Here is a 14,661-nt window from a genome sequence, read left to right on the forward strand (position 1 = left end):
GGTAGCACTGTTGCCTCACAACAAGAATGTTGTGGGTTTGAATATTGGCTGAGGGCCCTTCTGTGTGGAGTTTGTATATTCTCCCCCGTGTCTGCGTGGGTTTCCTCGCACAGTCCAAAGACATGCAGGAAGGCCAATTGGAGACTCTAAATTGCCTATAGGTGTGAGTGTGTGAGTGCGATAGATTGGCAGCCTGTCCAGGATGTATTCCTGCCTCTCACCCAATGCATGCTGGGATAGGCTCCCCCACGACCCTGCTCAGGATAAGCAGGTATAGATAATGGGTGGATGTGTATGTCCTCATTTTTTTAGCTTATGCTTCACAAATTAACTCAATTTTATAATTACTCCAAGGTAGAAAAAGTGTTATGAATATGTTTATGAAATGACAAATTCTAACACAAATTTAAATTTTTTAAAATTAATTAATTAATTAATTTCTACTAAATGAAGGTTTCGAATCCCCGGTTCCATCTACTTCCCTCCCTTGCAGGACGCCCCCACCTTCCTGTTCACGGAGAGACACCACACATGTACGAGTTACCCCAACCCACCAATCTTAGGCAAGACAACTGCAGGAATTCCCCACACTCATGCTCAGTCACACTGCACACACTGATCTGCACACTGGTTCCCCCCGCCTTATCTTGTTTTGGGGTGGGGGGTGGGGGTTCTCTGTCCCTCTCAGTCATCTAGGGCAGTCTGGGAAGGCTCCCAGGCATGCACGCTCAAGAGCAATGATTAATTTGCCGGATGCCTTAATCTAATGCATGCACAGATATTTTGAACATTGGAATGCACTATACTGTAAGTACAAACACATGAGTATGACCTCTGACCTCAAGCCTCCAGGAACTACATCATGCCTCTGCTCCACAATCAATGTGAATGGATAAAGCATTTGCACCCACACGCAAGGGCCATGCAGCAGGGTAGCACAATAAGATTACGCACAATTTGTTTTTGCTGGCGTGAAAGTAGTCTCGTATATACGCTTCTCTGCATTCTCAAGAGGTTTCAGATAATCAAGCATGAGGCCAGCTAAAATACTTCCCTGTAATACTACTGAAAAATAAAATTTGCTTGTTATCATAAACCATATTTTTGTGTTTGTTAAACATGGAAGAATAAATAATAGGTTGTGTAAATAACACACCATGTGCTTCCTTAAAAGACATCCTTATAACCACTGGCCATGTTCCAAGAAGTTGCATTTCACCACTCATAGTACAGCACTTAAGCGACATGAAGGAAGCAGTCTTGTGCTGTACAAACATCATCCTCGTGTAAAATATGGCGGTGGATCATTGATGTTATGGGATTGTTTGGCATGTGCAAATCCTGGGGTATTTGTTAAGGTCAGTTGAATGAAGTACTGGACCATGAAATTTTGGCCAAAAACAAACTGACCATGAAATTACTGTTTTGCAATGGCCAGCTCAGTCTCCAGACTTGAACTTGATCGCAAATTATATTTATAATCCCCCTTTTGATCACTAACATCATAAAATTCTAGACAAGACCATTCAGCAATGTTACCCTTGGGTGCAGAAAGTGTTGAAAACATTTTACAAAAGACATTTTTTCTAGTAAAAACTATGAATATACTGCTTTGATCTCAAGTTTATTAATTGATTGTCAATATAAAGAGTATCTACCCGTGACTATTAATGATAATGAACTTTACTCCATTTGAAATTTACCAGTATATTTGTATGAAATCCATACTATCAATATTATGTCATTCATGAATAAGTTTGTAATGTACATAGCCACTCTCATTCATACAGTTGCATGCTTGTATTTCAGAATGTATTTTTAAAATGTGCTGTTTTACAGTATATAGTTTTCCAAGTAATCAGTAATCTCACCAGCAATCTCGACATATGAAAACATTGATTCATAACTATAATAATTGATATTTGCTCATATTCCCTGACATATCTTATACATTTTCACATGGTATGACCATATTCCTTAGCATATAGTATTGCTCAGCATGTAATGTATCAATTTATGCATATCTGCAATCAATGAACAAATGAACTTATGATGAAAATATTATTTTTCTTCTTATTCTTCTTCTGGGTTCACTGTTCTGAGCAGCTGTAAGTCTTTTGTATGGTCTCGGGATTCTTCTGCGAAGCTCAGTAAGTTTTAATCCATAAATAATAGGGTTGAAAAGGGGTGGGATTATTAACAATTCCAAAGACATGAAATCGCGTAGACTCTGTGGGGTATCCTTTGATCCATATCGACTGTACATTGTGTCAAAAAGCACAGATATTGAAAAAATTGTTATGGTAACTAAATGTGGTACACAGGTCTGCATAAACTTCAGCTTGTCCTCTTTAGAATTTCTACATGCCGTGATCAATTTCTTATATGAATAAAGGATAAAAATGGCATGTGCCATGAATGAAAGTACTACAAGGAATCCAAGCACTTGATGTAGTGTGGTGGCAGGAACACAAGAAAGCCGCACAATAGACCAATTGTCACAGTACAGTTTGTCTATGTGAGACCCACATAAAGACAACAAACTTGTCAAAGTGATCATAAGAACTGAACAAAACAAAGGATGCAGCCAGCAAAATATTAGCAACGTAACAACAGCCTGGGTCGTCATTATAGAGTGATATTCTAATGGCTGACATATGGCCACAGTCCTGTCATATGCCATTGCTGTCAGTGTGGTAAAATCACACGTAACGCTGGAATAAATCACAAATACTTGAAGTAGACATCCACTATATGGAATGTCACGTGAGTCACTGATTATGTCAAGCAGGAATTTTGGGTAGAAACCTGAGGTTCCATATATTCCATTGATACACAAATTACACAGGAAAATGTACATGGGCTCATGAAGTGTCTTTTCATGGATAACAGTAATAGCAAGACTAAGATTTAAAAATAACACCATAAAATATGCCAGAAGAGCCATTGAAAAAAATATGTATTTGCTATCCTTCGTTAAATTAAGTCCAGAAAGAGTAAATGTAGTGATGTTTGATGAAAAAGCCATTGTGTACAGTCCGTCCCAAGTTGAGCCTGCAAAAACATGAAAACAATTTCAGCTTATCCAAAGGCAAGATGTCTGTCCCATTTCTGGGATTATGAAAGTTAGCAAATATTAACAATACATGGCAAATAGTGGTGTGATAAATTACTTGTGTGAAGTGCAAACAACATATGTGCCAAACAATTTATCTACAAGCCACAGTTTATACTGTATCATTGCATCAAGATACCTATGGGCAATCAAGATCCAAGCGTATAGGCTATTTAGTGTATGTGGCCCTCTTTGGTAGAATTTAAACATCCGCAACCTCTGCTGACAACTCTTCAATCCTCTGCACTTGTTCAACATTAACAATTTTTCAAGCAAAGTATCATTTTTTTCTGTAAATTATATCTGTCCCTCAATGAACAAATAAATTAAAAGACCATTTTAGGCCAATAATCCTTTCGAGCTGGTGCATTTTAACAATCATTATGATCATAGTGTAAAGATTCATTCAATTCATTCAAATGTTCAATTACAAAAAATAATGAACTTAATGTCAAAACGTATCTCGGCTGAAACTATTTTTTTTTTTAAAAGATGGCCATTTTTTCAGTTTGATACAATAAAAAAGGGACAATATCAGTTAGTCTACACCGGGTAGACACTAAATTTTCTTGTCTCTTGCTCACTGACTTCGGGCTACTGCTGAAAAGGTCTCTCTCTCGCAGTGTAAGGCGGGAATTAGAGTTTTAAAGTATCGTTATTCCCGCTACTGAATGATAGCGCCACTTGAAATACATCTCCCATGATGCAGGCAATTGTCCATCTGAGAAGACAAAGCATGCTGAAGTTGAGTCCTGTAGATTTAACATTAGTAATGTTAAACCAAACAACTTGTTGCATGCGTGCAATATAGGAATATTCTGAGTACAGTTTTAAATGCAAATGCGACAATATTATGGCACAGTACAGCCCTGCAATTAATATAGCCTGGTAATGCTCATAGAGAGTGCAAAATTATTTCCTGGATGGAACTGATTTCCCATTTGTACAAATGTTTTTCAGATTTGAAATAGCTTGAAAATTTGGAAATGTAGTACACCACAAACAAAACTTTTTAAATTAAGCCTAGAAACTTCACAACATTCTCATAGAAACACAGTACAACTCAACAACATAGATATTTCTTTACCTTCCACATGCTCTTCATGTGTCAATACTGTGTAAGCAGACTATTTCTGACTGTTGATATTTCATATTTAAGCTTTGAAACAGTGGGAGGAGCTTATCTGTTTTCAAGGTATCATGTGATTTATTACCATATTCCACAACTGCTGTGGCAATAGGTTCTTAGGCACATTCCTGGCAGCCAGTGTGTTGTCTGAGACCCCGTTGAGGGTTAGGTAGTGATATCTTTGAATAACGTGGTTAAAAAAATACGCCTAATATTTTGCCTTTAGACAATTTGGACTTTGGATTTGGAGGGGGGGGGGGGTCTGCTCTGTCCCTCTCAGTAATCTAGGGCAGCCTGGGAAAGCTTGCACGCATGGATGCTCAACACCACTTTCACACCAGAAATACACACGAATAACACAAAGAAACGTAGGATTGGCCCGCCGTGCCATCCCAAAGTAAAGCTAAATCAAAACAGAACCCCTGCCTCCAAAGATCTTGTCACTTCTCGCCAAGGCTCTTCCAAGCAACCTCCCAGCCATGCTGAGGACTTGAACACCACCCCTCGCCCCCCCCTTAGACAGGCGCCACTTGGAGCTACCCTAGTTCTGGACCATCTCACCCCATGATGCCATCACTGTTGTTTCCGCTGACTGGTCCCGTACTGGCACTGCCCACTCCTACCTAGAAGAACAAGTCAGTGACTACATGCAGATAGGGGTACATGTCACTGAGACACCCCCGAGTGAGGTTGTCCACGGCCACCACCTCCAACAGGTAGAAGGTGGAAAAGGGGGGGACAAGGGAGGCCCTTACCTCCAGGCTGGTCTTAACCGCCATGCATTGGTCACAATCCGCCCTCTACTTCCACACATCTGCACCCATCTCTGCCCAGTAAATCTCTGCTGCCACATGCCATGTGCTTCCATCCAGGTCACCAACACCTACCACGTCAGACCATTCTCGACCGGATCTTGCACCTGACGGTAAAGGACCCTCCTTTGAATCCAGAATCTCTCCCACTCTCTCCAACACCGACCCTCCTCTGCTGGTGCTCCGCTACGGTCCACTCCTCACACCACAGCTGACCAACCAAAGTCCTCAGGTGGACATCCTACTACTGCAGAAACTCACAGTCCCTACTCGCCTTTGGCTACCGTGTCATCTTCCCCATGAAACCCCATTCTCCTGCAACCCCATCCTCCTCTGGCAAACATGTCAACAGGTCAGCAATGGCACTGTGATCCCCTGGCTGATACGTAACCTCCACATCATAGCTCGCTAGCTGGGACACCCCCCGCTGCTCCTGAGCCCTCAGCCATTCTGTAGTTATAGGTATCAGGGGGTTGTGGTCCGTAAAGCCTCATAAATAATCAGATAAGCCTTGAACATAATCTTGTGCATAAACTGGCTGACATACTGGTCACCTGTCGGCGCCCTGAGCCGACCAGAGGAGGATGGGTTTCCCCCTTGAGCCTGGTTCCTTCCAAGGTTTCTCCCCATCTGCCACAGGGAGTTTTTCCTTGCCACTGTTGCCTTAGGCTTGCTCCTGTGGGGGTTTAGGCTAGGGTTGTCTGTACAGCGTATTGCGACAACTGTTGTAAAATACGCTATACAAATAAAATTTGATTGATTGATTGATTGAAGCTCTCAGTCATGGCCCACTTCAGCACCAGCAGCTCAAGCTTGAAGGTGCTGTTCCGGACCTTCTGCTCTTCTGGGTGCAGGCTCTGGCTGGCATAGACCATTGCCTTCTCTCACCTTTCCTGGACCTGCAGCGGACTCTTCTTACTGGCATGGAGGGGAAGACAGAAATCTGCACAAGCACTGAGGCAGTGAGCAGGGCTGCCTTCAACTCCTTGAAGGCCCAAAGACATGCAGATGTCTACCTCACCTTCTTCACTTGAACAGCATAGGTGGCAATTTAGCTAGTTACAGATAAGCTATATAATGACACCTAGCATACCGCGTTGCCATAATTTAAACCGTGTGCTAAATACATCAGCTAACTAAACCTTTCTAGATACGTCAGCTGCTCAGTTACATTACATTTGTTTGGTGTTGTGGAACCAAGTTGGGACCGGTGAAGTAACACACTGATCAGCACTTTCATATTGAAAAGGTTTTATTATGATGCGCAAAGGGAGACTCGCAATGGTGCCTCGACATGTGAAGGTTTAAGTATGTTGGTCAGAGGTGTGGTAATTGCCAAGCGTGAACGTTCCCAGGAAGGAATATACATTGCACCAAGACTTCCCGGGACGCCCATTTGGCCTGCTGCCAGTGACACTCCTTTGATCTACGGCTATTGTATATCCTTACAAAAAATGATTGAACTCTCTGTGTGGCCATCTGTCTCTAACAGTGGGAAGCAGTTGTAGAGTGTGTGTGTGTGTGAATGCGTATTGAGAATGAAGTTAAAACCCAAACTTAATCAGACTAAAAAATCAATGAGGGTTATAATAGATCTAACCTTAATTGTTCAAAACATCGCTTGCCATCGCTGAAAAGCTGAACCGATGTTAACTCGAGTCTTGTCTCTTGCTCAGTTCAATCCCTTTTCGATCATAATCTTTTCTTCGACAGTCTTTTTTAAATTGTTTTTCAAAAATCAGCATACACTGTCGCAGTCAAAGGCGAAACTGGTCATTTTGGCGGATTTTTCTCTGCCATTCTTGTTTTGTTTTCTTGGCAACTAGCTAGCGATAGTACTATTTCTGCGTTATCCTTGCTCTGATAACGCTGTAGACTTGCAACATGATTGACAAGCTGAGAGCTGTCATACTTGGCCTCCTTGGAGAGAGCTGTCCTGATTGGTTGTTAAGATTCAGGCATGGTGAAATTTAGACTGGCTGATTTCAGAGCCTGGGACGGTCAGGGAGACCAGATTTTTTTCTTAGAGCTTATAATTTAATGATGTCAGAACTGTCAGAATGTGAAGGAAATTTTACCAAACATGAACAAAGGTGTTCTAAAAAAAACTTGCATACAGCACCTTTAAACAAGGAAAGTGTTTCAGGGAAAGTGTTAGCTATGTGAAACACAATATATGTATAAGGCTACCACTATTATTTTACAGTACTTTAAGGCTGTAAATACATGCAACACTAGTATCTAAGGCAATAATAATAATGTTTGTGTGAGCTTGACATGTGGACTGTAGTATGAAAAGAAGCAGGGGCTTAACATAATGTTTCAGAAGATAATTTGTCTTCTCCCTCTCTCTTATAACTTACTAGGCATTTTTTATTTATTTGGGGCACTATGGACAGACTTTCAGTATGTTTTATGTTATTACTCTGTGGCCTCTCTTCGCAAATGAGGAAAAAAACACGTAAAACTCTAGGGCACACAAGTACCTCCCATAGTTTTGAAGCCTATATATTAACCGTGAGCGGTCAGAAATATTGTGCTCATACAGAACTGAGGGACATGTGAAAGGTAATTCAATACTGCTTCCGTTGTTTAGGACGGTGCTCTTAGGAGATCAAGTTACGTTTCTTCACTGGTCTTGGAATGCAGTTTGTCAGGTTGCTCATATAACTGGGGTGGATGCACTCATATATTGCAGGTGCTCTGGATAAGAATTTCTTCTAAATGGAAGTAATGTAATTAAGTCCATAAGCCAAACGTCATAATATACCTCATATATATATATACATATATACGTCACAAAATAGTAACGGTAGTACAAAACTTAGTTCAGAGATATTTCACTTCGGTATAACATAAGTAATTCTGTGGAGCCTAACACATTGTACTTACATAGCATTTGCCTCCCCTGCTGGCCGTCAACGTTAACAGAATCGCTTTTCCTCACAGTTGTCAGGCTCCCTATTCATTCATTTTCGGGACAACCGGACAGTGAACTTCGGCAGAGCTATCAGGGACTGTGAGAACACACGTCGCTGTTTAGGCTCAAATTTTCGCTGTCAGAAATGGACTTGCGTCCGTAGCAACGGTAACCGGAAACAAAGTATCCCTACATTCGGTTTTGGTCGCCATCTTGTGAAATAGGCCTATGTTCACAAACTGCAAAATGTATAATAAGACTCGGACATCTCGTTTCAAGTTATAACAATAGAATTCAGTGATTCGGCACCCAGCCCCCTCGATCACAACCGCGATGCCCACAAATGCCCCCCAGTTCACACATCTATTCCAACTGTTTTGGTTCTTTTGACAGTTTGTATTTGCAATATAAATATCGACAGTTAGCTGAGCTGAGGTTACCTGAAGCTAACGGCTCAAACAGACAACAACATAAACATAAACAACATAAACACATCGTTGAAACAATTTTATCCGTTGATATGAACACTGTATGCATTTTATTTATGAGACAATGGACTCTTTGATTGAATTAAAATTTGAGTACTCTTTCTTTTTTATGTTTTCTTGTTTTATTTATTTTGTGCTAATGTCATAGAGTAGACAGGGATGCATGCAATATCTTTTTAACGTAAGTATTGCAATTATAGGGACAGGGGATATAGGGATTTGTGGGAAGATCCTCCCTTTCCAGTGCCGGTGCCACATTGTTTTCCAAAATTTAGCCTGTTTTATTTTGTATACTTGACCGCAAGGTTATTATCATTAATGAAAACTGCAATTAAAACAAAATCAATGCATCATACTTTTAGTGAAACCTTTAGTGAAAGAAATTGCATATGTATACATAAATCATTCCAAAAAATATGTTAAATATTTGTGTTTATCTATCTTGTGCCCTTTTCTCACTGGTTTCAGCACTGATTTTCATGATGCTTAACATATTAAATTATTATCTTGTTGGAATAGGATGAAGTTAATAAATGAATATGAAATTTAAAAAGCCTAATAAAGTGTTAAAAGTGTTAAAAGCAATGATTAAGACTACCACAGAGCACAGGACTGAGCCTCTTGAGTACTGACTAAAGGGACTTAATTATACCATTCTCATTACGGAAGCCATTAATGGCCTTTAGTTTATTATTGCATCATATCACCAGAGAATGAGGAGTGTTATCTGGGGCAAATTTGTGGGCAGTTTCTGAGTGGCCTAATGACCGAGACAAACATGTTTATTGCTACAAACGGACATCACACAAGGGACACTGCTGCACTGGGGCTTGTGTCTCTACAAAGGCACCTGCCAATTGTAAGTTAGGAAACTTACATGGCTTTAACCTTTTGAAGAATAGGTTTTTGGACTGTGTTTTTTAAATTAAATTTTCCCCCCAAAATTCTAAGTCAGTGTTATAGAACTATGAGTGTGTGAGTGAGTGGTGTGTGTGCCCTGCAATAGATCGACGGCCTGTCCCGGGTTTATTCCTTCCTCTCGCCCAATGCATGCTGGGATAGGCTCCAGCACCCTCCATGACCCTACCCAGGATAAGCGAGTATATATAACGAATGAATGGATGTTCTAGAACTCCATTGCTTTCAATTACCAGTAGTGATTGTTACATCAGCATTACCATATTCAGTTAACATTCCAATTACATATTTGTGATCTTACACCTTAAAGAGTTAATAGTACACAGTGCCCTCCAAAATGATACACACTCTTTATAGAGATGAGCAAAAAAGGCAACAACGCAAGTAATGAGTTGTAGTAGGGGAGAGCGAGGCAAAATTTAACACAGACATATTAGGTAGATGCGGTGAGCTTGAACAACGTATTTCAGGTTAAGCAAGCAGTCTAACTGCTGGTCCCCTCTCCAATGAAGGGCGGGAGAGTTAAATATTTATTTCTGGCCATATTGCCTGTCTGTTTCAGTTATATGCAAGTGAATTTTTTTCCCGGAAGTGCTTTTCAGCTACCATATTGTGTGTGTATGTCAAGGAATCCAAATGTATGTAATTGTAAACAGTCGTTTAGTGACTAACAAATCACATAGTTTAGATATAACTTACTAGCTTGCTGGGATTGCTAGCCAGGCACTCCACTTGCAAGGTTAAACTGAATGGGGTTGTTAGCCTGTTGTCAGTAGGCTATTAATTAACCATGAGTGGATTTGTTCAACTCAGACTGGATCTTCGTACATTTATTTGACTCAAATTTAACTTTAGGCAACATGGTGACATGACACAGACTGATAAAGCCATTTGGACAGACGTTAGACGGGAACCGGAGATTGATTTTCACCGACATAGGTAGGCCACGAAAAACATATAAATTGTCAGCAAGGTGAGGATTAATTGAAATATGCTAAATTTTCCAAACCCAGCAGTCTAAACCGTTAACACCCTTGTTTGACATCTGTCACTACCAAACAGAAGTGCATCAACAGTTAAAACACCCCTTATCTAACATGCAAAATATACAAATTTGATTTAATTCGGTAATTATTATCAAAGACATCAATTAATTAAATTGCCGAATTTGTTGATAGGCAGAGCAAAAAAATTTCTGTACTCAAAAGGGCACGTTTGCTGTCTCAGGGCAGGGGGGCATATGTTTAAACACATGTTGGTGTGCATCTGTTCACCTGCCTACCTCCTATGGCTTCCTGTTTCACTGAGGTATAAACATGTGGTAACACAAATGTAAAATGCCATCCACTGTGATGGACTGACAAACTGCCCAGGGTGTATTCCTGCCTCTCGCCTGATACCTGCTAGAATGTGATACTGAAATATAGCTCAGTATTTGTATTGTTCATTTTAGACATTTTAGTCTTTTTTGTTCATCTGTAACACCAGCGTAGTATACATTTTAGCAACAGAATACAGAGAGAATACAGAATAGAAAATTTCTTGCATCATCATCATCTTCAAACATAGCAAAATGTGCCTAGTTTGCCATAAATAACAAATAACTTGGGAGCCTAAAAGCAATGTTTATAAACCTTTATTCAGTGTCTGTTACGCAACGCTGTTAGGAAAGATCCTGCTTTTTAAAGCTTTTCTTATTTTTGTCATCCTGAGTCCATACATGATTGGGTTGAGAAGTTGAGGACATGTCAAAAAGTACACCGTAAAACCATTACGAACGTCTTGGGGAATATATTTCATGTCAAATCGATTTTGGACAATTTCATAAAAGCAGGAAACTGCAAAGTTCAGGAGTGATATTACTTGGGGAACGCATGTGTTTAAAGCTTTGGTCCGAGCTTCCTTGGGTGATTTATAACAGATTCTTAGAATTTTTGCATAGGAATATAAAATGAGGATCAAAGGGAGAGCTATACTCAGGAATGTGGTGAAAAGACCATAAATGTTGTTTACAATTGTGTCTATGCAAGAAAGTTTGACCAAAGAATAGTTGCCACAACACAATTTGTCTATGAAATTCCCACACAACGGTAACCTTAATTGAATGGACAGAGTAATTGTAAATTTGAAAAATGAAAAGACCCAAATGAACACAACTAATGAGGATACTTTGCAAGAACTCATCCTGCTGCTGTAATGTAGTGGATGACAGATGGACAAATACCTGTCATAAGCCATAACAGCAAAATTACACAATTCTATAGATCCATATGTGTGCAAGCAAAACACCTGCAAAACACAAAAAGCTCTGGAAATTTCATGAGTGTCTGATAAAATATGTAATAATAGCATAGGAAACAAGGCAGTGCTTCCATACAATTCATTGATAAATAAATTGCCTATAATCACATACATGGGTTCATGTAGGCTCCTATCCACAAATATCAAGGAAATAAGAGTAACGTTTGCAAAAATAATTGTGAGATTCAGAAGAAGCACAAAGCTGAAATAAAAATATTTCATTTTTCCAAGATCCCCATAGGCTGCCAAAACGAAGAAGGTGACCTCAGATGAGTTCTCCATGGTCTTCAGTGTTCAAACACAGTCAGTTCTGTGTGAGGGAAGCATATAGTTTATACGTTTTTGGAAAACAAAAAAAAAATCGATGTTACAGAGCAGCATTGTGTGTTTGCATGTGCATGTGTGAGTGCAAGGCATGTTCAGGCATGTAAGAACTGAGCTTTGTGTTTGATTACTTAGTATATATCTAGAAAGAAGGAAATATGAAGTTATCAAGCACAAGCAGTCTGCATTTCATTTTTGTTGTCATAAAGGAGGTATTTTAAGGGGGCCAGGGAGTAGTGCCATGGAGATGAATTGGCTTATTTACTCACACACACCAATTTCACCCCAATTCAGCAGATATGCGTTGGTGCTAGACTGCGCACCTATGCACCATACTGTACATCAGGTCCTGTAATTGGATGTGCTGTGTGTTAAGTGTCAGTGGTTTAGGGATTTAACCCTTGTACATGACAATCTCAGGTGATGGAACATAATATTGGTCTGAGGCGACCTGGTTCCACCTGTGGTAGATTCCGGATAGTCTTGCTGCTACCCATGGCAGCACTCAGAGGTTGTAAGATTTTCCACACACAGAAGTTTTAAGACTTGACCTACCATAGAACGTGGACTGTTAGGACTTGTACCAGACGAGAGTTTTGTGTCAATGAGATGCAAATTTACATACCACAGTGTCCAGGATGTTGTCAAACTTCAGAAGAAATACATTGGCTTACCTGGGTCCTTTAACAGCTAAGCTGGGATCACAGTTTCTTGTGGGGCGGCAGACATTCTGGTTACAAAAAGAAAAGTTTAGACACGGTTTAAATCACAATTGTTTACTGCATCACAGCATCAATAGCTTGATCGCAAGCTAAATACCGGAAAACGGACATGCACAAACACAACCTTTAGCAGGACTAAGTCAATGCAACATAAAATAATTGAAACGTAAAATTCCTAACACAACACAAGACATACCAGCTCAGCATGGTGAATTGTTCTGATAAAAAAAAATCAGGTAATTTTGTACAGAAATGACTGTGGCTGGCAGGAGACTGTTAACAGGTCTCCACAAATGTTTTTGTTGGGTTCCCTTAAATACCATTCTGGGAGAACCTCCCACTTTCATCTTCTGCTTTCCCAAATAAGGTCTGGCCAGAATGACACTGTAACTTTTTAACACCCTTCCACCACCCAGATACCCCTCTCCTGCAGGGACAGAGTTGCTGTGTTGTATAGAGCAGTTACCTACACCTCCAGGCACTGGAGCAGAACTCATTAAATTAAATAATCAACTCGACCAGATATACCCCATGATATCATTCCAAATATACAAACATACATTTATATATATATATATATATATATATATATATATATATGGAATGATATCATGGGGTATATCTGGTCGAGCTGATTATTTAATTTAATGATTATTTAATTCAATTATTTTAAGTGCCCTCTAACAATATCTTAGCTTTTTTATAGCCCTGTAGCAACTAATAATGTAATAAACTACCAATAGTGTAATAACTCCCAATAATGTAATCCATTTCAAATTTTTTATGTAATAAAAACTAATAATGTAATAAGTAGTAGTAGTGTACTTTATTGATCCCCTTTATTGATTGGCATGAGGGGGACCTACCCAATATTAGGTAGCTGGTTTTAATGTTGTGGCTGATCGGTGTATATATATATAGACAGGCGACAGATTAAAGGAAAAACCTGAATAAATGAGTGAGGATACATAACGAATGCAGATGCTTCTATACTGGTGTACTACTGCATATACAATTAAGCAATTAATATCCTATCACGCTCTGTGGCATGTATAAAAATGCTGACCAGGCCCAGTTACCTCAAGACAGCTTCAATGCACCTTGGCATGGATTCTATGAGTCTCTGGAACTCTACTGGTGGATGGAAGACCATTCTTCCAAAAGATATTCCCTCATTTGATGGTTTGGTGATGGTGGAGGAGAGCGCTGTTTAACACGTTGGTTCAAAATCTCCCAAAGATGTTCAATTGGGTTGAGCTCTGCTGACTGTGAAGGCCATAGCATGTGATTAACATCATTTTCATACTCATCAAACCTTTCAGTGACCCCTCGTGCTCTGTGGATGGGGGCATTGTCATCCTGGAAGAGACCACTCCCATACCGAAATACACGTTTCACTCAGAGTAACTTTGTATTGATTTGTAGTGACCCTTCCCTCTAAGAGGACAGGTGAACCCAAACCATGCCAAGAAAATCCCCCCCACAGCATAACAAACCCACCAGACCCTCTCATTGTAGGTGTCAAGCATCCAGGCCTGTACCGCTATCTTGGTGTATGCCACACATGCAAACGCCCACTTGTGTGAGAATATGGTGAAGGATGACTCATCTGACCATTCATCTGACCAAATTTATTAAAAATAAAAAACTAATATATCACATTTACATAAGTATTCAGACCCTTTGCTATGACACTCAAAATTGAGCTTAGGTGCATCCTGTTTCCATTGATTATACTTGAGATGTTTCTAGAACTTGATTGGAGCCCACTGTGGAAAATTCAATTAATTGGACATGATTTGAAAAGGCACACACCTGTCTATATAAGGTCCCACAGTTGACAGTGCACGTCAGAGCAAAAACCAAGCCATGAAGTCGAAGGAATGGTCCATAGGCCTCAGAGACAGGATTGTGTCGAGGTACAGATCTGGG

The 14,661-nt window shown here is 39.9% G+C and overlaps 2 protein-coding genes across 5 annotated transcripts; both read right to left on the reverse strand.

Moving 5' to 3' along the window:
* Positions 1–1,613: 1,613 nt before the first annotated feature.
* On the reverse strand, positions 1,614–7,982 carry LOC118235447 (olfactory receptor 4E1-like). 4 transcript variants are annotated; one of them, XM_035432839.1, is made up of 3 exons: positions 5,000–5,620; positions 4,806–4,867; positions 1,614–3,054 (listed from the first exon to the last, which is right to left on the reverse strand). In XM_035432839.1, exons 2-3 carry the CDS (start codon positions 4,816–4,818, stop codon positions 2,048–2,050), a joined length of 1,020 nt encoding a protein of 339 aa, XP_035288730.1. In that variant the 5' UTR covers positions 4,819–4,867; positions 5,000–5,620; the 3' UTR covers positions 1,614–2,047. The 4 variants fall into 4 exon arrangements, 3 of the variants coding, with proteins under 3 accessions (XP_035288730.1, XP_035288731.1, XP_035288732.1); XM_035432840.1 differs by lacking the exons at positions 4,806–4,867; positions 5,000–5,620 and adding an exon at positions 7,949–7,967; XM_035432841.1 differs by lacking the exons at positions 4,806–4,867; positions 5,000–5,620 and adding an exon at positions 4,203–4,749.
* Positions 7,983–11,031: 3,049 nt separating this feature from the next.
* LOC118236629 (olfactory receptor 2K2-like) lies at positions 11,032–12,738 on the reverse strand. The gene is made up of 2 exons (XM_035435146.1): positions 12,682–12,738; positions 11,032–11,993 (listed from the first exon to the last, which is right to left on the reverse strand). Exon 2 carries the CDS (start codon positions 11,963–11,965, stop codon positions 11,033–11,035), a length of 933 nt encoding a protein of 310 aa, XP_035291037.1. The 5' UTR covers positions 11,966–11,993; positions 12,682–12,738; the 3' UTR covers position 11,032.
* Between the last annotated feature and the right edge of the window lie 1,923 nt (positions 12,739–14,661).

The sequence above is a fragment of the Anguilla anguilla genome, chromosome 9 (genome assembly GCF_013347855.1).
Source record: "Anguilla anguilla isolate fAngAng1 chromosome 9, fAngAng1.pri, whole genome shotgun sequence".
Classification (NCBI taxonomy): Eukaryota; Metazoa; Chordata; class Actinopteri; order Anguilliformes; family Anguillidae; genus Anguilla; species Anguilla anguilla.